General features: G+C 53.6%; 3 protein-coding genes across 3 annotated transcripts; 2 read left to right on the forward strand and 1 right to left on the reverse strand.

The window, feature by feature from the left end:
* Positions 1–2: 2 nt before the first annotated feature.
* On the reverse strand, positions 3–1,139 carry RPS28 (ribosomal protein S28). Its single transcript, XM_032394731.1, has 4 exons — positions 1,059–1,139; positions 915–962; positions 286–419; positions 3–87 (listed from the first exon to the last, which is right to left on the reverse strand). The coding sequence occupies exons 1-3, from the start codon at positions 1,095–1,097 to the stop codon at positions 297–299; spliced, it is 210 nt and encodes a 69-aa protein (XP_032250622.1). The 5' UTR covers positions 1,098–1,139; the 3' UTR covers positions 3–87; positions 286–296.
* An 84-nt stretch (positions 1,140–1,223) lies between these two features.
* Positions 1,224–8,578, forward strand: NDUFA7 (NADH:ubiquinone oxidoreductase subunit A7). The gene is made up of 4 exons (XM_032394729.1): positions 1,224–1,307; positions 1,719–1,768; positions 4,883–5,032; positions 8,356–8,578. The coding sequence occupies exons 1-4, from the start codon at positions 1,257–1,259 to the stop codon at positions 8,444–8,446; spliced, it is 342 nt and encodes a 113-aa protein (XP_032250620.1). The 5' UTR covers positions 1,224–1,256; the 3' UTR covers positions 8,447–8,578.
* A 2,604-nt stretch (positions 8,579–11,182) lies between these two features.
* Positions 11,183–15,581, forward strand: CD320 (CD320 molecule). Its single transcript, XM_032394728.1, has 5 exons — positions 11,183–11,441; positions 13,919–14,032; positions 14,376–14,609; positions 14,869–15,027; positions 15,129–15,581. Exons 1-5 carry the CDS (start codon positions 11,315–11,317, stop codon positions 15,269–15,271), a joined length of 777 nt encoding a protein of 258 aa, XP_032250619.1. The 5' UTR covers positions 11,183–11,314; the 3' UTR covers positions 15,272–15,581.
* The last annotated feature ends 8,261 nt before the right edge of the window (positions 15,582–23,842 follow it).

Below are 23,842 nucleotides of genomic sequence, written 5' to 3' on the forward strand. Positions count from 1 at the left end.
TCCCGAGTTTACATACAACATAAACGCTTTATTAACAATCGCAGATCATCCCTGTGAGCCAAGTGGTCGACCCAGACATCCAGGACCCTGTAAACAGACCCAAACATGAGATTCTGAAGGGACACCCAGCAACTGGCAAACTCCCACCCCCATCTCGCAAATCTCAGCAGACTCTTTCTACACTTCCCACCCCAAGAGCCTCTCACCCATGGATTTGGCGAAGCCTCCCTACCTCCACCAACGGTCTAATGGGCCCGCTGTTTCCCACCCCTGTCCCGCACTCACCAGCCACAAGTTCAGCGCAACCTCCGAGCTTCTCGCTCTGACTCCAATAGGGTGAGCACGTCCCCCTCGCGCACGGGGCCTTTCACGTTGCGGATGATGGAGCGGCTCGTGTCGTCCATGAACTCCACGCGCACCTACGGGACCCATCGGGAGGACGCAAACGAGTTAGGGTCAGCCGCGGGTAAGCACCGCGGGCTGGGCAGCAGGTTTCGATTCAGAGAACATGTTGGGACCGGCCCAGAGATACTTAGAAAGGGGACTCCGTCTGGGAGGCAGAGCCGAGCCAGGAAGGAAGCCCAAGAGAGCCAAGTCGTGGAGAACAAAGTTCTCGAGCGGCAAAAGCAGTCACCAGGAGGGAGAGCTGCAGCTCTGGTCCTGTTCGGGAGGGGAGCACACTCGGCAGGGCATGGAGCCACAAACAGGTCGCAGGACGGGCTAAGCCACGAGAAAAAGCAACGTCAGAGCCTGGGGAGTGAGGTCGACGGAGCTCAGACCCGGTGGGCAGGGCCCTAGTGAGGTCTCGGGGCACTCCGGGAGCCCTGGGATATAGGGACTCCGGTTCTCAGGGTCCAGCTGGCCAAGCAGTCAACAGGGCTCAGATCCCGGGGCGTCCCCCCCAGCGCGCTCACCTGCGTGCACTGTCCTTGCGAGCCGGTCCTGCCCAGAACCTTGGTGACCTGGCGGAGAGAAGCTGGGATCAGACCTGGGCAGCCCGACCCCCCCACACCCCATCTCTCTTCATCCCAGCCCCCAAATCAGGACCCCCACCTCACCCTGGCCAACTTGATGGGCTGCACACGGCTCGTGTCCATGATGGCGGCGCGGCGGCGGTCGGGCGGAGAGGGGTCACGTGCTCCGAGAAGAACTTTTATACTACATTCTAGCCCCTCCCGCTCTCGCGAGACCATCAACGTTCTTCCCAGCAGCCCTCGCGGTAGAGAGTCGCCACCGTCCTTCAGTGCAAACGGAAGATGGCGTCCGCTACCCGCTTCATCCAGCGGCTGCGGAACTGGGCATCCGGGGTGCGCGGGGCTGAAAGGGCCATACGGGGCGCGGAGGGGGCGCTGTGGGCTCCGTGCGCCTTGGACCCGCTCCCGCTAGTCCCCTTCCTCCTGCACCCTTGGGCCTGAGGCTTTTAGTGCCGAGATCCCCCTAGGCCGGAATCCGTGTCTCAGCCCGGGACCCCTAACCCGTGACTCCTTCAGCCAACACACCCACCTCCACCCCAGCCCTGGACCCATTCTGGCCTACTCCGGGACCTTCTTAGCCCTGTATCTTGTGGCCCCGGCCCTAGATTTCCTTTTCACCTCCAGGGCCCATATCCCTGTACCATCGCCGACCTTCCCTTCTCCACCCTTGGGATGCCCCTGTTCCCTCGCCCTCTCCTCTCCTGGAGTGCCCTGCGGGTTGACCTCCTTCCTCTCCTCCCACAGCACGATTTGCAGACGAAGTTGCAGCTGCGCTACCAGGAGATCTCCAAGCGGTGAGCCAGCCCCGCTCGCTGCCCACATTCCGTCCTTGTCCTGTTACTGTTACATCAAGAACAAAATTCGTATTCCGTTAGACCCCCTTTGCGCTAGGCCGGAATCTTGCTTCCGGTCCCTGGCAGGATGTGGAAGCAGAGGTTTGCTTTTAACTTTCCTGTACTCAGAGCCGGCTGCGCGTGGAACGGTCAGGTTAGACATGAATTCAGCGCGGGGATCGTGTAGCTGTTCAGACCACAGTCCTCAGTGTGGTCCTGCCAGTTGATGTTATCTTCTCCAAGCTACAAATGAAAAAAATGTGAGGTTCAGCGAGACAGTCATTTGCTTAAAAGTCACTCAGAAGCTAGAAAGTGACAGCTGGGATTTGAACCCAGAAGTGTCTTGATTCCAAACTCATTTATGTCCAAAGATTACTTAATATTTCCAAGCCCCTGCCATGTCCTCAGGGATACCAGCACCAACAAGAAAAGTTATTATCCTCATTCCTTTCATGGAGCTCAAGTTCGAGGAAGAGTGAAACATAGGGAAATAAACGCAACAGGTAAAAAGTATTCTGGAATTCTGTGAAGACAAAATGAAGTAGAGTAAGCTGGAGGGTGGCTACCTCAGGTCAGGTGGTCAGGAAAGGTCTTTTTTTCTGGGATTGACGTTTGAATCACCTGAATAATAAGGAGCCAAAGGGTAATTATTGAAAGAATATTTGGGACAGAGGGAACAGTACACGCCAAGGCTGTTGAGGCCCGACAGAGCCAGAAGTAGGAAGGAGGCCAGTGTGGCTGGAACAACACATGGAGCAAAGGAGGGATAGCCGTATATTGGAAGTCAGAGGAGTAGACAAAGGTAAGGCAGCCATTGAGGATTAGGATGAAAGGAAGACAACTGGCATTTGAATAACCAAATTTATGTGAATGCCTACCTGTTGTAACTAATTCCAAATATCAGAAGTTTGAAGTTGCTTTCTATCCAGGGTAATTGGTGGCCCAGTTAAGGAAACCCGTTTATAAAATTTCCAACCTCCTTAGGGTAGTGGCGCCCCCTAGTGATTCATGTGTGTCTGTTGGGCACCTGATTCTTAACCCTTTTGCTAGGTGGCAGAAAGCTATGGCCACACCCACAGGGGGGGTCATCTGCACTCCAGAAGTTAAGCAAATTCTAATTGCCCCATGGGATATTGCCTTTTTTTTTTCCTAAGATTTTATTTTTAAGTAATCTCTACACCAAACGTGGGGCTTGAACTCACAACCCGGAGATCAAGAGTCGCATGCTCCACAGAGCCAGCCAGGTGCCCCAGGATATTGCTTTTATTTATTTTTTTTTTTTAAAAAGATTTTATTTATTTATTTGACAGAAAGAGAGAGATAGTGAGAGCAGGAACACAAGAAGGGGGAGTGGGAGAGGGAGAAGCAGGCCTCCCGCAGAGCAGGGAGCCCGATGCGGGGCTCGATCCTGAGACTCCGGGATCATGACCCGAGCTGAAGGCAGACGCTTAACAACTGAGGCACCCAGGCACCCCTATTTATTTATTTTATTTTATTTTATTTTTTAAAGATTTTATTTATTTGACAGAGACACAGCGAGAGAGGTACACAAGCAGGGGGAGTGGAGAGGGAGAAGCAGGCTTCCCTCTGAGCAGGGAGCCCGATGCGGGACTCGATCCCAGAACCCTGGGATCATGACCTGAGCTGAAGGCAGACGCTTAACAACTGAGCCACTCAGGGGCCCCTATTTATTTATTTTAAAGATTTTATTTATTTACCTATTTAGAGAGAGAGAGTGAGAGTGTGTGCACACACGTGAGCTGGGGGCAGGGCAGAGGGAGCAGAAAGAGCATCTCAAGCAGACGCACACTGAGTGCAGAGCCTGACGGAGGGACCCTGAGATCATGTGGGACACTTAACCGACTGAGCCACCCAGGTGCCCCAGGATATTGGTTTTAATATTAAATTTTTATATTTTTATGTATATTTCTCATTTTTTTAATACAATGGCTATCACTTGTTTTAAGAAAAACTTGAGTCCTGGCAAAACAGTTACCAGACAAATCATTTTAAAACATGGTTGAATGAAAACCTGATGATTTTATGATTTCTCCTATTTTTTCGACCTTTCCTCTCTGCTATGTTTTCCAGGGAGGCTTCTCTTCTTTTGAGGTTAGTGTTTCCATTTTAGGCTTCTGGCTTCTTTGTAAATTCACCCTAGGTTTTAACCCAACCCAGGACAGAGCTCTATTCACTCGTCCACCCCCACCCCCTACCGCAGCTCTGGCTATAGTGTTGGCGACCAGGCAGGAAATGCAGGGACCTCAGAGGACAAGGTGCTCTTTGAGTAATAAGCCTTGATCCCAGTAAGGTTCTTCAGAGAGTTCCTGAGATAACCAGAAACCCAGGAATTCTGGAGCCTGGCCTTTGAAAACAAAGACCCTCAGAATAAGCTAAGTCTGGGGCTGTTGCCCAAGCATTTATACGGTGACTACTGGATATGAGGTGGGCAGAGCCTCAGACCCTGGCCTCTTCATTTCCTGAGCTCCTGCAGGTGGAAGTGAGGCCAGATGCAAGCTTTGGGCCATGGTGGGGTGGGAACAGGCCTGGGTGTCCAGTCTGGGCTGCCCCCTTCCCTGAGAAGCTTCAGAAAAGGTCCTCCATACATTTGGGGCATATCTAGGCCTTGCCTTCCAGCACCTTCACATTCAAAGCAGAGACTGCTCCCTGCTTCAGGGCCTTGGATCCTCCCTACCCGTACATCCACGACAGTGTGCCAGGGGATTCCCCTGGCCTGCAGCCCAGTGACTGAGGCGGCCGAGGCCAGCCTAGCCAGAAAGAGTGACTTTCTATTAGGGGTTCCTGGGGGGCTCATTCAGTTAAGCGTCTGACTGGGTTTCCGCTCAGGTCATGATCTTGGGGTTGGAGATCAAGCCCCCTGTCAGGCTCTGTGCACAGGGTGGAGTCTGCTTGAGAATCTTTCCCCCTCCTTCCGCCCTGCCTTCCCCTCTCCCCTCCCCTCCCCTCCCTTTGGGTGTGTGCGAGCATGCTCGCGCTCTCTCAAATAAATAAATAAAATCTTTTTTAAAAAAGTGACTTTCTGTTAGCTTCAATGGTGGTGTTTTTTTCCCTCAGAACTCAGCCTCCTCCCAAGCTCCCTGTGGGCCCCAGCCACAAGCTCTCCAGCAACCACTACTACACTCGTGATGGCCGCCGGGAAGCCATGCCGCCCTCAATTGTCATGTCCTCACAGAAGGTATTGGCGTCAGGCAAGCCTGCAGAGAGGTGAGGACATCACAGCCTGAAACGAGCCCTTTCTCTTGCTTGTGCTTTTCAAGGTCCCACTTACTGAGCCATCAGCTGTGTCAGGAACTGTGCTTCCGGGGCTTTTCAGGGGAGAGCTCTTTGAATCCCCACCCAGCCCAGGGTAGGGGTTGGGCCTCAGCCAGGGGAGTGTTTCCTACAAAGCAAATGAAGCTCCAGGCTCCCATTAAGGGCTCTGGGAGAAGACCAGGCGTTGTTTTTGTAGTGTTTTTTTTTTGTTTTTTTTTTTTTAAAGATTATTTATTTATCTGAGAGAGAGAATGGGAGACAGAGAGCATGAGAGGGGGAGGATCAGAGGGAGAAGCAGACTCCCCGCTGAGCAGGGAGTCCGATGCGGGACTCGATCCCGGGACTCCAGGATCATGACCTGAGCCGAAGGCAGTTGCTTAACCAACTGAGCCACCCAGGCGCCCCGAGTTTTTTTTTTTTTTTTTTTAATTGAGGCGTAATTGACATATAACATTATGTGAGTTTCAGGTGTACAATGTAAAGATTTGATATTTGTGTACATTGTGAAATGATCACCACAGTAAGTCTTATTTACACGTTTTTTTCTTGTGATGAGAACCTTTAAGATCTACTCTTAGCAACTTTCAAATATGCAAGAGTATTGTTAACTACAGTCACCATGCTGTACAGTACATCCCTGGGACTTATTTATTTTATAATTGGAAGTTTGTACCTTTTGGCCCCCTTCACTCATTTCACCCACCCCGTACCTGTCTCCTGCCTCTGGTGACCATCAGTCTGTTCTCTGTATCTTTGAGTTTGGTTTTTTGTTTTGTTTTTAGATTCCACACATAAGTGAGATCCTACAGTATTTGTCTCTGATTTATTTCACTTGGCGTAGTACTCTCAGGGTCCATACATGTTGTTGCAAATGGAGGATTTCTTTCTTTTTTTATGGCTGAAAAGTATTCCATTCTGTGTGTATACGTGTGTGTATTATGTATGTGTATATATACACACAAAGCGCACATCTTCTTTGTACTCTTCTTAAAGAAAGAATTGTATTTTTTTTTAAGTAGGCTCCACACCCAACGTGGGGCTTTTTTTTTTTTTAAGGTTTTTATTTTTTATTTATTTCTTCATGAGAGAGAGAGAGAGGCATAGGGAGAAGCAGGCTCCCTGCAGAGCAGGGAGCCCGATGCAGGACTTGATCACAAGACCCTGGGATCATGACCTGAGCTGAAGGCAGACACTTAACCGACTGAGCCACCCAGGCACCCCCCAACATGGGGCTTGAACTCACGACCCTGAAATCAAGAGTCAGATGCTCCACCAACTGAACCAGCCAGGCGCCCCAAAGAAAGAATTGTATAAATCTCAGGCCCCTTAAAATCGGTTTGGTCCCTGGCCTCAGGTGCCTTCTCTTAAATAAATGGGGACGATAACAATATCTACTTTAGGGAGTTTATCTCAGTCCACTTGGCTGCTATGACAGTATCATAGACTGTGGTGGCTTATAAACAACAGAAACATCTTTCCCACAGTTCTGGAGGCTGGGAAGTCCAGGATCAAGGTGCTGGCAGATTCCATGTCTGGTGAGGGCACTCTTCTTGGTTCACAGATGGCATTTTCTTGCTATGTCCTCACACGGTGGAAGGGTTAAGGGGTGTCTAGGATCTCTTATAAGGGCACTAATCCCATTCATGAGGGCTCCTCCTTCAGGACCTAATCACCTCCCAAGTGCTCTACCTCCAAATACCATCATGTTGGGGGTTGCAGTTTCAACATAGGAGTCTGGGAGAGACAAAACATTCGGTCTATAGCAGAGTTGTTATGAAGGTTAATCTTCATAATTAACATCTGTAAGGTTTTAGAATGGAGTCAATGCCATGCCTGCCTACTTACCACTCCACAAGTTAGGCAGTGATGGCCCCTGTTGGAGAAGAGGAAATCGAGGCACAGAGAGGCCACGTGACCTAACCGGGTCACACAGCTAGTGGGGAGCAGAAGCAGGATTTCAAACCAGTTTGCTCAGACCCCAGTGGTGTCTGGGCTCTACAGCCAGTTCATGGTGTGGTCTGCAGCCAGTGTTTCGGCTTTGTTGAGCCTCCGTTTCTTCATCTGTAAATCAGGGGTGGTGGGCTTGCAGTGTGACAAGCTCTGTAAGGTGACGAGGCCAGGTAGGGCCTGCTGTATAGTTAGAACTCGGTGAATGGTCCTTGTTACCTTCTGATTCGCCAGAGTCCAGCACCAGACTGGCACACTACCCAATTCCCCCCAGACCCCCTCACTTGCCCCTGGGATGCCTGCATTTCCTAGGGAGGCTGCTTCTGCCTCTTCCACCTCCTTCAGACTCCTGGGAGGGTGGGAGGCCCTGGAACCCCTGCTCCTGGGAGCGTCCTCCACAATGAGAGCCTGCCCGCCCGCCTCCTCTCCCTTTGGACTTAACCGTGTGTGCAAGCCTCTCCAGCCCTAGGCACCAGGGGCTTGGGTGTCTCAGGAGGCACCTGCCTTGGATTTGTCGTCACAGTGTCTCTCCTTGGGGCTCACTCTGGGCCAAACGGTGTATTCTTCTTCTTCTTTTTTTTTTTTTAAGATTTATTTATTTATTTTAGAGAGAGAGCGCTTGCATGTGCATACACACACAAGCAGGGGGAGGGGCAGAGGGAGAGAGAGAGGGGAAGTAGACTTCCGCTCACTGGGGAGCCTGACGCAGGGCTCAGTCTCAGGACCCTGAGATCATGACCTGAACCGAAACCAAGAGTCCTACGCCTAACCGATTGAACCACCCAGGCGCCCCAAGAGGTGTATTTTTCAGTTGCACTTGACTCTCAGCCTCATTAGACTATGGCCTGGTCTTAGCGCTGTGCTGGGGCACGTGCCAGGCCTGCCACGTGGCAAGTGTTCAGCACCCAAGGTAGGAGACAGCAGTGGGCACACGTCGCCTGATTGCTTGGCCCTTTTGCCAGTGTCCTGTTTGGGGGCAGCAGGAATGGGGTGCTCGTCCACCCTGGGGCCACAAGTGGGAAGGGGTGCTAGAGGAGGAGCCCAACTATTTATGGCTGGCTTTGAGCTCAGGAGCCAGGGCAGGTTGACTGGGGGTTCACATGGGGGTTGGGCAGGAAGGGGGCTGGCCAGCTCCCAGCAAGGGTTGGCTGACCCTTTGGGGGACCCTGGTGAAGGAGTTTGGGCGCTCTGAAACACCCTCACTCGGGCCTGCAGACCCAGAGTCTCGGCAGGCGTGGTCTTGCTGGGCACAGGTGTGGGCTCCCTCACATCCCTCCTCGCTGCTCTCTGGAGACCCGGCCCTAAGCAAAGTCTCTTTTCCCTTTCAGCTCGGCTGCAGCTGCCACAGGGAAGAAGGCTGTGCCCCCAGCTCCTCCTATGAAGAGGTGGGAACTGTCCAAAGACCAGCCTTACCTGTGACTCTGCGCACCCCCACCCCCACCCGGGGCACCTGGCTGGGCCCTCAGGGCCACCTGACTGCTTCCCCTCCTGGTATTCCTTCCCGGGAGAACGCGACCTAACATATGACAAATACACCTAGCTCTCCAGTATCACTTCCGTTCTAACTTTTGAAGCCCCGTACGACTTACCTGGATTTCCTGGTGAAGTCTCTTCACTCTGCCAGCACTCCAGGGGCAAAGGAGGGAGCAGGGATTCGTGAGCTTCAGTGTGACACGCTGTCACTGGGCACCGAGTCTGATGCCATGGGGTCCAGGGGCTCCGGCATTGTCACCATCCCTTCCCTGGGGTCCTGGCTAACCTAGAGAGCAGTACGCTGGGTTCCAGGGCCTGTGGGTGTTTGTGGGGGCACTGATGGTGAAGGACTGCGGGGCTGAACACAAGCTGCTCCCTTAGCTTTCTCAAGAGCTCCTGTTGCCGTTGCTCATGAGGACACTGGCCAGCACCCCTCCACCGCCACCCCCATCTGACTGTGAGCACCCTACAGCTTGGTGGGGGTGACCAAGGACAGCAGGGCAACTCCCAGGGAAGGCTCACCTAGGACAGGTGAGGGAAGGCCTCCCTGAGCCAGAAACCTTTCTGTGTGGGCCTGGGGAGCGAGGCGGGGTCAGCCTAGGAAAGGAAGGGGCTGGACCTTGTGGAGGAATGAACAGTTGAGTGAAAGCCAGAAAAGAAGCAACCCAAGTCTGGCCGCAGAAGGAATGGGGAGCCATGTAGGGACCTCAAGTGGAGGTGTGTCATGGCTGCCCTATGGAGGAACCCCACAGTCCTTCAGTAGGCAGAAGAGATGTGTGATGATCAGGGTGTTGAGACTGCCCTGCTTTCTGGAAGCGCAGAGCAAGGCAGGAAAGGGTCCCAGTCCCAGGCAGGATGTATCCTGGAGCCCCACAGTGGGCCATATAAATGCTAAAAGCTCATCTGGGAGAAAACCCTGGGCTGCAGCCCCAGGGCAGGCTTTCTGGAGGAGGTGGGACTCTAATAGGAGCAAAGGTTGAGTCAGATTCAGAAAGGAGATTGGGAGGGAGAGGAAGTCTGAGGGCACAAGGAAGGCAGCCCTGAGGGCTTCCACAGACTGCAGGTAAGATATGCCATTGAAGGTTTCTGAATAGTTCTTATGCACAGACTTGAAATTTCACAAGGGAGTGGGGGTGGGAAGGAGGTCTGATACCTGACCTCTGCGTGCTAGGTACTGTTTTGAGCGCTTTCAGGATCTCAGCTCCTTCGTGGAGCAATCCCGTGAGGTCATGGCTGGTGCCACACCCCCTCAGCAGAAAAACAGGAATGGAAGGACAAGAACTAGCTCAGGCTCACTGAAATTGAGCCTGGCAGCTGATGAGTCTGCCTAACTACTACAAATCCATGGCTTCTTCAGCTTTTATCCCTGCACCCCCGAGACCTCTGAGCCTCAAAGATGGGACGCTCCCCACCCCTGCAGTACACAGTCCTGTTTGTCACCTTTCCACCTGCCTCTGCACCTGTACACCTTAGCCTCTTACCCATTTCCCCTGGGAATCTGGGAGGTTTTGAAACAACAACCCCCCCCCCACACACACACACATATAATATACACTGTCCAAAAGCAGCTGTAACTTTCAACATTTTCAAATAGTGAAGCTTGCCAACAACCTGCAAACAGAGCCCCTTGTGGGAAAAATCTGGATGCTTTAGTGTTGCTTCCCAGGAAACGGGGGGTGCGGCGGGGGTGGTGGTGGTGGTGGTAAATGCTTGCATACCTAACACTGAGGGGCCGCCACTTGTCTTGGGGTTCTGCTGGCCGTCCGACCCGTTGCTTCTTCTGAAGGCAGAGCTATCTTTTTTTTTTTTAAGGTATTTTTTTTTTAAGATTTTTATTTATTTATTGAGAGAGATAGTGATAGAGAGCATGAGAGGGGGAGAGTCAGAGGGAGAAGCAGACTCCCCGCCAAGCAGGGAGCCCGATGCGGGACTCGATCCCGGGACTCCAGGATCATGACCTGAGCCGAAGGCAGTCGCTTAAACAACTGAGCCACCCAGGCGCCCGAAGGCAGAGCTATCTATAAAATATTTATTTTCAAGAAAATACAGCCTCTGATTGGCTAGAAGGTTTGTATTTTATGTGCTTATTGGTTGAGCATGAGAAGAGAAAGCCCACGGGCTGCCTTTGCACATCTTGTTCCGGAAGAATAATACCCACCTACCTGTGAGGAAGACTGCAGGAGGCAGTGGGCGTGGGGTGAGCGCATCCAGGTGCGAGGGACAGGACCCTTGATGGAAGCCAGGACCTTCTGGAAGTGTTTCGTTCATTTATTCACTAAATATTTAAGAGCCTACTATTGTGGCAGACGCTCTGCTAGGCACCGGGGATGCAGTGAACAACACAGCCTTCCTGTCCTGCAGTTGACCTTCTAGTGAGTCATCAGACACTAAGTCAAAGTAAGCAAGGTAGAAAAAGCTGGGTGCACAAGGGAAGCGGGAGGAGGGAGGGGCTGCAGCCTGCCTGAGGGGAGGGGCTGCCATATTAAATATGATAGTAACATTTGCTGCAGGATGCATGCAACACGGTCGATACTGTAAGTAGACAGCGACGAGTTCGTTTACATCCCCACAGTTTCTAACTTCAAATGGGCCCAACATCTTTCGATACACCTTGTCACTGGGAAAAGTGGGTTAGAGCCTCATATTGTGGGTCCCCTCGTATTCGGATGTTTACGGTACTCTTAGCCGCGGGCGCCGCGGATTCTCGGGGCGTGGGCCCCGCCCCCGACCGCGGCGCGCGTGCGCGAGGATAAAAGCGAGGACCCGTGGGTGCGTGGTCAGTGCCAGGGCGGAGGCGGTGCGGCAAGTGGCTGCATGGCGCAGGGCGGAGTGCGGCGGACAGCGGCCCTGGGCCTGACGCTGCGGCTGCTTCTCGGCTTCGGGCTGGGCCTGGAGGCCGCCCCGACCCCGGTCCCGATCCAGTTCTTGGCCCTGGTGCCAGGTGAGTGAGCTCCGCGCACCCCGCGCGCCGGCCGCGCCTCGCCATTGGCTGTGCCGCTCGTTCGTCCCGGACACTCCCCCAGCACGTGGCTGGAGACTGGCGTGCAGGGATCCCGGCTTGTGAGCGAGCCGTCTCCAGTGGGGGACGGTCGCCTGGGTGGCGCTGCCTGCTCACACCCCACTCCTGCTCTGCCTTGGCGGACCTCTTTGTCACCTCCAAGCCGCCCTTCAGCCCAGCGTGGGCAGGAAGGCTCGTTGTAGGCTCTGGTTGTCCGACCTCTGTGCATGGCCGGTCACCTGGCGCCTCTTGCAGCAGCTGCGCCCCTACACCCTTGTCCGACCCTGAGGCCATATGGCTGAGTTTCCTGGGCGACCAGCCCCCGCCCTCCCCATCCCTGCGCCTTCCTTCTCTGGCCTTAGAGAACAAAAGGTTTTTCTCCCTCCCTGTGACCCCAGGCCCTTGGACACCTGCTCCTGGGTCTAAGTGATCTTGATGGACCTCTCTGATGTTCCCAGAGGCAGCTGGGTGGGATAGAGTGACCTCCCTGTAGGCACAGGTGACCTGCCTTTCAGCTGTGAGTTCCCGTCTGATGTGGTCTCCTGCCTCACCCCAAAGCCCCTGCCTTTACAGGCTAAATGTTCCTGGTTCCTTTAAGGAGGCAGGACTCACTTTAACCAAGTACCAAACTCAACAAGTGGTCTCCTCTCCTCAGGACACTGAGATAGGGACTCTTAGTGTGCTCCTTTTACAGGGGAGGGAACTGAGGCTGGGAGGGAAAGTCACTGGTCACTTTTAACGCCTGTCTGACCCCACAGCCCTAGGAGGCCTGGTCTGCTGTGCTCTGCCTCCCACTTTCCAGGAAGAACACACTCCAGGGAGGGAAGTCTGGAGGTTGGCAGGGCTGAGAATGGCTAGGCTTGGAGAGGAAGCCGCACCCAGAGACCGCCAGACGCCCCCCCTCCCCAAGTGGGTAGGGAAGGAAGCCAGCTCCAGGTCTGGCCACAGCTCTTCCTGGCTTCAAAAGCTCAGGGACTGTGTGGGCCACAGGTATCATTGGGCCTGGAGGCCTGTGGAGGGACTGGCGATGGAGAGAAGGGGGTTTGGGGGCTCAGGCCCTCGGAGTAAAGGTGGAAGTGGCAAGAATACCAGGATCAACTGGAGTGCCACTAGGTTGGGGCCAAGCAGGTATTTGCACCCCCCTCACTGAGCCCAGGAAGAGAGCCTTAAAGGCCATTCTTTTCCTCAGTCTGTCAGGCTCCCTCCTGCTGGCCCACGTTCTAGGCCCTTCTGTGCTCCTCCAGATCAGCACGTAGCCCGAGCCTCACTACCTGGGGTCCAGGAAGGCTCAGATCTCAATCAGGACACAGCCTTGATCCTTGTGTGACTTGTATCTGTACCGCCCTGGGCTTGCATTCAGTACCGACCCTTATCTTCACTGAATGTCCAGTCTGTGTGGATACCAGTTTGAGGACCATTGTTGTAAGTGGAAGGCAGAGCTTCAGGCATCTCTGAGAGGTGCGTGAGACCCTTTCCAAGAAAGAAGCTGAGATCTGAAGGCTGAGGAGGAATCACCAGTTGCAGAGTGGGGGGAGGAGAGGAGGCATTGGGCCAAGGATCAGCACAGGCAGAGTCCCTGAGGTGGAAACGAGCCGGGACTCTTGGAGAACAGCGAGGAGTCCAGGACAGAGGGAGCTGGATGAAGAGGAAGAAGGAGGGAGGAGGTGAGGTCCAGGAAGGGTTCATGGCAGCGGGGCTGGGCCAGGCCTTGCGGCCACATAGACAAAATAGGGATTTGGTGTGAAAAGGGTCAGGGGACCAGGGCATGGTTTTGAGCAGAGGGGAGGGCAAGGGCAGGAGACTGAATGATGTGACTCAGTGAGGTCCCCAGTGTCCAAATGGAGATGGGGACGGGGCCTGGTGAGGAGATGGCACATTCAGGATGGGGAAAGTGGTCGGATCTGGAAGGAATTTAGGAGGTGAGTGGACAACCCTTGGTAACTAAGCAGGTCCTCTGCCCAGGGCCTCTGTTTCCCATTGGCTAAGCAGGTGGGCTATAACAGGCCCTGCTGACCCAGACCATGGGCCCGGTCCAGGGCAGGTTCAGAGATGGCCCGTACCCCAGTCTGTTTAACCGTGGATTTTGGAGGGCCTCTTGGGGAGACCATCCGGCCTGGAGCCTGCCTGGTAAAGACTCTGGGATCAGTGAGACCTGGGTTCATACCTGGGCTCTGCCACCATTCCTGCAGCCCGGGGCCTTGCCTCTCTCCTCCGTGCCTTCTGCAGCATGGGGATGGCAGTAGAACCTGCCCTCCAAGCCTCCCACGGACTAGGTCCTCAGCAAATGGTGGCTACCAGTGTCATTCCAACGCCCTGGGACCTGGCCTGCCTCCTGGTGGTCGCAGTCTGTAACCACTGTGCCCCTGGTAGTGGGGGGCGCGACTCGGGCCTCCCAGACCTCACTTGTGTGCATCTTGCAGGCTCGTGCCCGCCCACCAGCTTCCAGTGCCGCACCAGTGGCTTCTGCGTGCCCCTCACTCTGCGCTGCGACAGGGACGAGGACTGCCCCGACGGCAGCGATGAAGAGGAGTGCAGTGAGTAGCCGCGCTCCGGGGGCGGGGCTTGAGGGGGCGGGGCCGCGGGAGGGGAGGTGCTGTGTGAGGGGTGTGGCCTTCAGGCGGGAGGGATGATGGGGCGGGGCCTGAGGATGGGCAGGACTTACAAGAAGAGGTGGGTTTACTGGGAAGCGGACTTAGCGGAGGCCTTGGGAAGAGGGGCTTTCAGGGAGGCCAGTCCTTGGCAGGTGGAGCTAACAACAGGGAGTCTTTAGGATGCGTGGGTTTTCTAGGGTTACCTGTTTCTGGAAGGCCGGGTGGAGGGGCGTACTGCAGCACTGTTGGGTGGGTGTTTGGCACCTGACTGGCCTTGTAACCCCAGGAATCGAGCCTTGTGCCCAGGGCGGAGAGTGCCAGCCACCCACTGGCAGCCCCTGCCCTTGTGACAACGTCGATGACTGCCCAGATGGCATCGTGGAGAATGTTCACAACTGCAGTTCCCAGCCCTGCCCGGCGGGGGAGCTCCGCTGCCTGCTAGGCGGTGCTTGCATCCCACGCACCTGGCTCTGCGATGGCCATCCGGACTGTCCCGCCTCCAGTGACGAGCTTGGCTGTGGTGTGTGTCATGGGACCTCCGCCTGCCTGGAGGGCTGGGGAGGGCTGGGCGTTAGATAAGGACACCTGACACCTTCCGGTGGGTGACCAGGCTGAGGGTGTGGACGCTTGCATCTCCCGTGCCTGCATCCCCGTGGGGGCAGTGGAAGATGAGCCCCAAGGCCCCCCAGGCATTTGGAACACCTGTTCGTGTCCGACCCCCCCCACCCCCCATCCTCAGTGCCCACTCCCCAGCTGCTGAATGCCTGGACTTATTGCAGGAACTGAGACCCTCCAGGAAGGGACTGCCACGTCCACGGGGACCCCTGTGACCCCGCACAGTGTCCCTTCTCTCAGGAATGCCACAACGAGCCCCGTTGGGGACCAGGATTCCGTCCAGTCTGGAAACCGGAGTGCTTGTGGGGTTATCGCGGCTGCGGGTAAGATGACCAGGCCCTCCCACTCCTGGGGCCTGGGGAGGGGACAGGCTGCAGACGCCCCTTCTCCGTGTGGCTGACTCCTGCCTGTCTGTCCCCCGCAGTGGTGCTCAGTGCCGGTGTGGCTGCCATCTCCCTGTTCGTGCTCTCCCGGCTCTGTGCCCGGGGGTGCCTGCGCCCGCTGGGGCTGCTGATGGTCGCGAAGGAGTCCCTGCTGCTGTCCAACAGGAGGACCTCGCTGCTCTGAGGATGAGCTCTTGCCACCACAGCTGGTCCCTGAGCAGGGCCAGCTATGAGGACATGTACCCCCGCAGCTGCTGGCGCACCAGCCCTCAGACGTGGGTCCTTCTGGCCGGGCAGCACCCGGACCTGAGCTCCTGAGCTGGCCCCGGAGAGGTTGGGGGTGCCAGGACCCTCCCCCTGGATTCAGGGAGCCTGGGTGGGGAGTACGTCACAGCTGGAACTGAGGGGCTGGCCCCAGGCTGCTCCCGGGGGCGGCCCCACATGTAGACACTCCTGCTGCCCCCATCTGAAGGTGCTGATTAAAGTCGCTTCACATCGTCTGCCTGCCTTTGGGCCTCTGTCTCCCTCTGCCTGGGCAGCCAGGGGTCTCCATTCCAGCCCCTCCTCCGTGGTGGACGTGTCCCGAGAGAGTGGGACTCGGGGACCCAGCCCTGGGTGCTCCCTCGGCCACTCTGCCTCTGGCTTCCTGGGGTAGCGGGGTGGTCCGCATTACCCGCCGGCTCCTGTGCAGAGGAGAGAACTTGGGCAGGGCCCCCCGGAGTCCTGGGGGGCCGCCATCCATCAAGGCTTCTTCCTCTTTGAGATGTAAGCTGGGCATCCCAGGGTTGGTCTGGGCTCCACCCAGTTTTAAAGTGTAGGCTTGATTATTGTGCAGGTGTAGGCTGCCATTGAAAAGACAGTTCCCGAAAGACGGTGGGGCGCGGGGTGCACACTACACCACACAGGGGAAGGAAGCACCAGGGTCAGGAGGCAGAGGGAGGAAAATGTGGGCAAGAACTTTTATCGTGGTTCCCGTGAGAAGGAACGGGTGAGGCAGGGTAATCGGGTTTGGGATTGGCTAATTTGAATAATCCCAGCGGGCTCTGGGGCAGTGCTGTCTGTCCCATAGGTACCAGCTTGTTGACAGTGACACCACTGGCTAGGAACGCGTGGGGCATCCGCCTGGGTCTGTGCTCTGCGTGGCCAGCCCCCAGAGACCTTAACCATCTGCAGCCAATGCTGTGGCTGGGCCGGCCCTTGTGGTTCTTGTCGCTGGACGCACTTCAGCAAAGACTATCTGGGAACTTCGAGGAACGAGGGTGATGACTCACAAGTCCTCACAAGAGGGCGCACGGCACCCTCGTGGGCCACACAGCGAGATCACAGGTAAAGAGAGGCAGTGTAGACCTGGGGCTCTGCCTCTGTTAGGGTCCCAGGGTGGGGTGTCCAGGGTTTTGTGGGTTCACTCTTTACTGGTGAATTTATTTTTTTAAAGATTTTATTTATTTATTTGAGAGAGAGCAGGAGCAGGGGGAGAGGCAGAGGCAGAGGGAGAAGCAGACTCCCCCCTCTGAGCAGGGAGCCCGATGCGGGGCTCGATCCCAGGACCCTGGGGTCATGACCCGAGCCGAAGGGAGATGCTTCACCGACTGAGCCCCCCAGGCGCCCCTTCACTGGTGAATTTAAAGCATAAGAAGATGAATTGGGGCGGGGAGGGAGAAGTGGGGTCACTTGGGCAGTCAAGTATCTAGGGCACCCAGGGCTTTCGGAAAGAGGGAGCTTCAGGGGCCGGGCAACCGAATTCCTTATCTGGCGGTGTTGCTCAGAGCTGGGTCTTACTGCTGGCGATGATATTTAATCTGGAGGGACACTGGCAATCAGCTTGATGTCAGGAGCTGACAATGCACTGTCCTCAGCTGTCTGGCAATGGGCCCCGGGTGATCAGGGCAGCGGGATCCTGGCTCAGCATGTGGGCTCTGGACGGATTGGTTTGCACGTGAAATGTGCACTCCACTGGTGAGCTGTTTGCTGTCTCTGGGAACTGGCTAACTCCATGAGGGACGGTCCCTCCCGGTCAGCGAGGCCCCGGATGTGAGGGACAGTCCCTCCCGGTCAGCGAGGCCCCGGATGCCAGAGCATGAGGAATACAGAAAATCTAGATCATACGCACCCTGACTGCTGGGTGTTGAGGGCAAGGCTCTTACCTAATCCTCATTTTCCTCATTTCCAAATGGCATGGCCAGGGCCCCCTGTAGCCTCCTTTGCCAGGGCAGGACCTTCCTGACATCCCTGAAGCTGAACTGGGTGTCTTGCCCCCGGCCGGGCCCGTGCAGCCCACTGCTGGGAGAACACCCAGGGTCCCACGTAGGGTGTTGGGGCTCCCACATCTGGCAGGCAGGAAGCTGGCCCCTGACGATGAGATGCTGGGGAGGGGTAGAGTGAGCAGGTGCACCAGGGAGGGCTTCCTGGGGGTGATAAAGTTTGGCTTTGGGGCCCCACCTACCTCCCAGTGTGGGGAAGGTGGTTGAGGTAGGTTTTGGAGTCTGGGCCTTGGGCAGCATATGGGGGGCTGAGCGCTCCATCAGGCAGTGCGGGTGGGGGGCAGCGGGAGTGAAGGCTTGGGGGGTGGGCTGCAGCGACCATAGGGGTCCCATCTCCTGGGGTACAAGGCCTTCTCTTGGCACCTGCTCAGCCAAGGTATACTGAGGCAGAAGGAGAACAAGGGCTTCTTCCCGCTGACAAGAAGGAGTCCTACCACAGTGTAGGATTTTCTTGTTTTTAGGTTTTTCTCCCTTTTGCTCAGGCAGGGTCAGCGTCAGTGGGTCAGAGGGTGGGGGGGGTGGGTAGGAAGCCACTTGTCACATGCCACCTAAGCAGAGGTCTGGCTCCTCCGCGGGCGTCACGTGGACTCGGTGGAGCAAACCTCCCCCACGGGTTCGCTGTCATGGGTGCTCTTCTGTTCCACGTATCAAATGGTGTCCTCTGGGGGCGGCTTGGACGTCAGCATCTAGAATTTCTCTGTCATGTCTGGTGCCTTGGGGTGGCCGGGCAGCAGGACCACTCCCTCTCTCTGTGGCCCCCTGAGCAGGACGGCCTTCTTTCCTTCGTGGCAACTCAGGGCTCCTCAGAGTGCAGCGAGGAGACCACCAGATCTCCTCCAGCTGGGTCCTGGAACCGGGCCAGCGTCACTTCTGATGCATTCTGTTGCTTCCATGGAGTCCCAGGTCAGCCCAGATGGCGTGGGGACCACACAAGGGCGTGAACCCCAGGAGGACCCAGATTGCGGTGCCATCCTTGCAGACCAGCTTCCGTGAAGGGGGCAGAGGGCATGAGCTGGGGACGGGGCAGGCAGGGTGGGGGGCTCCCTGTCCCCTTGAGCCAGCTGACTATTGTGGGCCCATGGCTTTGCTCTCGGGGACAGCTCTGTCATCTGCACGCTGGGACAAGCACAGGGACAAATGTCTGTTGCTCTGAGCATGCTGGGGTTTCAGCTACCTTTGTTCCTCGGAGCGGGGCTTGCTCTGCTGTCCCGTGCAGTGAGTCACTTCCAGGAAACTGCAGGGACGGCCCAAGGTTTAAAGTGGGGAGGGTGTTTGGGGAGCCTAGGAGGAGGGGGCAATGGGCCAGGGCAGGTGGCTGGGAGGGGGTGGGGCAGGGCGGGGTGGGGCTGCAGATGAGGTTGGGGAGCAGGATGGAGGGGTGTGTGTGTGTATCTGTAACTCTTGCCATTCCTTTTTTTTAATTGAGGAAAAATTCACATTAATCAGTTTAAAGTGGACAACTCTTTGGCATTTAGTACACTCACAGTGTTGTGCACCTAGTTCCAAGACCTTGCCATGCTCCCAAAGGAAACTGCCCCCATTAGCACTCACTCCCCATCTCCCTCCCCCTAGCCCCTGGCTCCTAATAACCCACTTTCTGTGTCTGTGGATTTGCTTGTTTGGGATATTTCATATGGATGGAATCCTACCGTAGGTGGCCTTTGATGCCTGGCTTCTTTCACTGAGCATCAAGTTTTCAAGGGTCTTCCCCCAATGTTTCCTTGTGCCCCTTTTTATTACCCGCCCCCCCCCCATGACCCAGGCAACGATTGATTGGCTTCTGACACTATAGATTCGTTGCATTTCTACTTTTTATTTTATTTTATTTATTTATTTTTTAAAAGATTTTATTTGTTTATTTGACAGACAGCTAGAGAGGGAACACAAGCAGGGGGAGTGCGAGAGGGAGAAGCAGGCTTCCCGCCGAGCAGGGAGCCCAATGCGGGGCTCCATCCCAGGACCCTGGGATCATGACCTGAGCCGAAGGCAGATGCTTAACGACTGAGCCACCCAGGTGCCCCTACATTTCTATTTTTTAAAAATATTTATTTAAATAATCTCTACACCCAATGTGGGGCTCTAACTCTTGACCCCGAGATCAAGAGTTGCATGCTCTTCCAACTGAGCCAGCCAGGTGCCCCTTAATTGCATTTCTAGACTCATATAGTAGGTAGCCTGTTTTATCTGGCATTTTTTACCTGACATGCTTATTTTAAGATCTGTACATATCATTGCATGTACTAAAAGTTAACTCATTTTTATTGCTAAGCCGTATTCCGTTGCATGGCTGTCCCACACTTATGTACCCAGTTCCCCTGTTGATGGATATTTGTGTCCTTTCCAATTTTTTTTTAAAGAAGAACCTGCTGGAAGAATTTTTTTTTTAAGATTTTATTTATTTATTTGACAGAGAGATTGAGCACGAGCAGGGGGAGTAGCAGGCAGAGGGAGAGGGAGAAGCGGGGAGCCTGACGTGGGGCTCAATCCGAGGACCCTAAGATCATGACCTGGGCCAAAGGCAGCTGCTTAACTGACTGAGCCACCCGGGCACCCCTCCTTTCCAATTTTTTATTATTACAAATAAACCTGCTATGAACATTTAGGTCTAGGTTTGTTCATCTGCTCTTATTTCTTTTGGTTAAGTACCCCAGGAATGGGGTGGTTGCATCACATGGTAGGTATATATTTAATTTAATTTAATTTAATTTAATTTTTAAAAGTAGGCTCCATGCCCAACATGGGGCTTGAACTCACAACCCTGAGATCAAGAGTTGCATGCTCTACCCACTGAACCAACGAGGCACCTCTGTATATTTAATTTTGAAGAAACACCAAAATGCCTTACAATGTGGGTGGACTCTCACTTTCCCTCCCCCAGCAATGTATTTATTCTTGTCCCTTCACTTACTATGGGCAAGCTTTTAAATTTTAGCCATTCTAATAGGTGTGCAATGGTGTTACACTGAGCCATTTTTTTATTGACGTGAAATTCATGTAACAGAAAATCATTTTTAAAGCGCCCAATTCCGTGGCATTTAGCACACTCATAATGTTATGCAACCAGCACCTCTAACAGGTAGTATGTGAATCTTTTCATGGGCTTGTAGCATCTCAGAAAATATCTACTTGGGACTTTGACTGGGATTGCATTGCATTTCTAGGTTAATTTGTGGAGGAGAACAAATATTCATTGAGCACCGACTGGGTGGCAGGCATTGTAGGTGCTGGAGACTGGCCTTGAACCAAACAAGGCCCCCCCCCCATGGAGGGGAGTGAGTGGAGGTAGGGTGAGGGGGCAGATGGTCAGCTACTAAACCCTACTAAACCAGTGCATCAGTGTCAGATGGTGCTAAGTTCTGGGGACTAAGAACCAAAGGAGGAGGGATGGGCATGCTGGGTTAGGGGAAAGAAGGGTCACTATCTTTATATATGATAATCTAAAGAGGCTTCCAGAACAGAGAGACATTCGAGTAGAGGCCCAAAGGAAGTAGATGAACTGTGCAAGTATGTAAGTGGAGAGCATTCTGAGAAGAGCAGACAGCAAGTGCAAAGGCCCTGAGGCAGAAGTGTGTTCCAGAAACAGGAAGTCTGGAGGGAGTGTGGAAGGGGTGGTGCAGTGGTAAGAGATGATGTCAGGGGGTGGGGGTGGGGAAGCACAGAGTGAGTGTAATGAGATGGGTCCTTTGGGAGATTTCAGCAGAGAGGCGCATGCTCTGACTTAGGCTTTTAAGGGTCTTCCTGCAGTGAAAAAAAAAAAAAGCCCTCTTTAAGGAAGTGATTTATTTAACTGAAAGCTTCTGGCTCAGGACTATGTTTTCTCGTTTGTTTTGTTTTTGCCAAATTGGTTTAATAACAGCAGTGTCTAGGTACACTTTGTTCTGAAGCAACAATTATGTTAATTTGTCATGCAGAATGAAAAGCCGTGCTGGGGAAGAAAGGGATCTTTCTGATACTTTCTTCTATTCTCATTACAGTGTGAAATTTCCACTTGGATGGAGTACTTTGGGTTACATGATTAAGTTTCTTCATTTATTCAAAATGTATTTGCTATAGATGAATGTTCCCAGCCAGACAATCGCCAAGAGCCCAAATGTAGAACCAGCCGAAAGGTCCATCATCGGATGAATGGATAAACCCGATGTGGCCCATCCGTACAACGGGGTATTATTCAGCCATAAAAAGGAATGAAGTCCTGTTACGCCACAGCGTGGATGAGCCTTGAAAATATCATGCTAAGTGAAAGGAGCAGAAGGTCAGATATCATATGATTCCATTCATATGCCATGCCCAGAATAGGTAAAGCTGTAGGGGCAGAAAGAGAGTGGTTGCCGGGGGCTGGGGGAAAGAGGGATTTGGGTGGGTAGCTAGAGGCTATGGGGTTTCTCCTTGAGGGCTGAAATGCCCTACATTTCCTTGCAGTGCTCACTGCACAAAATCTGCAAATATACTAAAACCAACCAAATTATACATTTAAGTGGGTGAATTCTAGGGTATGTGGCTTGTTGTGGGCTGAGTCGTGTCCTCTCCAAACTTCTGTGTGGAAGCCCCAGTCCTCTGTACCTCAAAAACGTGACTGTATTTAGGGATGGGGCCTTTATTATTTATTTTTAATTTTTAAAATTCTGACACGGCCTTTAAGGAGGTGATTCAGGAAGCCATTTGGGTGGGCCCTGATCCAATATGTCTGGTGTCCTTCCAGGCAAAGGAAATTTGGATACACAGAGTGGCCTCATGGATGTGAATGTGGAGGGTCGACCACGTGAGGACACAGGGAGAAGGTGGCCACCTGCCAGCAGAGGAGGGAGGCCTCAGAGGGAACCAGTGGACTTGACCTTGGACTTCCAGTCTCCAGGACTGTGAGAAAAACGTGTGTTTAAGCTCTGGAGTGTGGGGTATTTTGTTATGGTTGTCCTAGCAGGCTAAAATGTGTGTCATATCTCAAAAGCTGTTTTATTTATTTATTTATTTTTAAATTTTATTTATTTGACAGAGAGCATAAGCAGGGAGGAGGATCAGAGGGAGAGGGAGAAGCAGGCTCTCTGCCGAGCAGGGAGCCCGACGCAGGGCTTGATCCCAGCACCCTGGGATCATGACCTGAGTCGAAGGCAGATGCTCAACTGGCTGAGCCTCCCAGGCTCCCTGCTCAGTGGGGAGTCTGCTCCTCCCTCTGTCCCACCCCCCAACTCATGCGCTCACTTGCTCTCTCTCTCTCAAAAATAAATAAAATCTAAAAATAATAAAAACTATTTGTTAGATTAGTTGCAGGTTCACAGCAAAATTAAGAGGAAAATACAGAGATTTTCCATATACCTCCTACCCCTCCCCGACATGCATAGCCCACAGTATGGATATCCTGGTCAGAGTGGTACGTTTATTACAGCTGATGAACCTGCCCTGACCCTTCGTTATCCCCTAAAGTCCATCAAGGTGCACTCTTGGTGATGTACATTCTGTGGGTTTGGACAAGTCTGTAAAGACGTGCGTCTATCATCATAGGATCAATTACAGTGTTCTCACTGCCCTAAAAATCCTCTGTGCGCTGCCTCTTCATCCCTCCCTCCAACTCTGGCAAGATCTTTTTACTGTCTTCACAGTTTTGCTTTTCCAGAATGTCATAGAGTTAGGATCATACGATCTGGAGACTCTTCAGATCAGCTTCTTTCACTTGGTCAGATGCATTTCAGTTTCCTCCATACAGTTTCGTGGCTTGATAGCTCATTTCTTATTAGCGCTGAATAATATCCCATTGTCTGGATGTCCCGCAATTATCCGTTTACTTACTGAAGGACATTTTGTTTGCTTCCAGGTCTTTGCAAATATGGATAAGACTGCTACAGACATCTGAGTGCAGGCTTTTGTGTGAACATAAGTTTTCAATACCTCTGGGTAAATACCAAGAAGCATGATTGCTGGATCGTATGGTAAGATAGTTTTTGTAAGATAGTTTTGTATGATATGTTTAGTTTTGTCAGAAATCGCTAAACTGTCTTCCAGAGTGGCTGGACCATTCTGCATTCCCACCAGCAGTGAATGAGAGCCCTGTTTGCTCCACAGCCTCGCCAGCATTCGGTGTTGTCAGTGTTTGGGTTTTTTTTTTTTTTTAAAGATGTTATTTATTTATTTGACAGAGAGACAGCGAGAGAGGGAACACAAGCAGGAGTAGTGTGAGAGGGAGAAGCAGGCTTCCCGCCCAGCAGGAAGCCTGATGTGGGGCTCGATCCCAGGACCCTGGGATCATGACCTGAGCTGAAGGCAGATGTTTAATGACTGAGCCACTCAGGTGCCCCTGGTTTTTTTTTGTTTGTTTGTTTTTAAGATTTTATTTATTTATTTGAGAGAGAGAGATAGAGCAAATGAGTGGGGAGAGAGGCAGAGGGATAGGGAGAAGCTGAATCCCCACTGAGCAGGGAGCCCAACGTGGGGCTCGATCCCAGGACCCTGGGATCATGAGCTGAGCTGAAGGCAGATGCTTAACCCAATGAGCCACCCAGGCG

Source organism: Phoca vitulina, unplaced genomic scaffold (assembly GCF_004348235.1).
Source record: "Phoca vitulina isolate PV1807 unplaced genomic scaffold, GSC_HSeal_1.0 scaffold81, whole genome shotgun sequence".
In the NCBI taxonomy this organism is placed as follows: domain Eukaryota; kingdom Metazoa; phylum Chordata; class Mammalia; order Carnivora; family Phocidae; genus Phoca; species Phoca vitulina.

Bases quoted from the DNA above. Each gene is read 5' to 3' on its own strand.
- NDUFA7 (XM_032394729.1), top strand. From the start codon at position 1,257: ATGGCGTCCGCTACCCGCTTCATCCAGCGGCTGCGGAACTGGGCATCC. The intron at 1,769-4,882 runs GTGAGCCAGCCC...TTTTTCCCTCAG, and splicing joins TACCAGGAGATCTCCAAGCG to AACTCAGCCTCCTCCCAAGC. The intron at 5,033-8,355 runs GTGAGGACATCA...TTTCCCTTTCAG, and splicing joins TCAGGCAAGCCTGCAGAGAG to CTCGGCTGCAGCTGCCACAG.
- CD320 (XM_032394728.1), top strand. From the start codon at position 11,315: ATGGCGCAGGGCGGAGTGCGGCGGACAGCGGCCCTGGGCCTGACGCTG. The intron at 14,610-14,868 runs GTGTGTGTCATG...GACTTATTGCAG, and splicing joins CAGTGACGAGCTTGGCTGTG to GAACTGAGACCCTCCAGGAA. The intron at 15,028-15,128 runs GTAAGATGACCA...TGTCCCCCGCAG, and splicing joins TGGGGTTATCGCGGCTGCGG to TGGTGCTCAGTGCCGGTGTG.
- RPS28 (XM_032394731.1), bottom strand. From the start codon at position 1,097: ATGGACACGAGCCGTGTGCAGCCCATCAAGTTGGCCAGG. The intron at 963-1,058 runs GTGAGGTGGGGG...TCTCTCCGCCAG, and splicing joins AGCCCATCAAGTTGGCCAGG to GTCACCAAGGTTCTGGGCAG. The intron at 420-914 runs GTGAGCGCGCTG...TGGGTCCCGTAG, and splicing joins CGCAAGGACAGTGCACGCAG to GTGCGCGTGGAGTTCATGGA.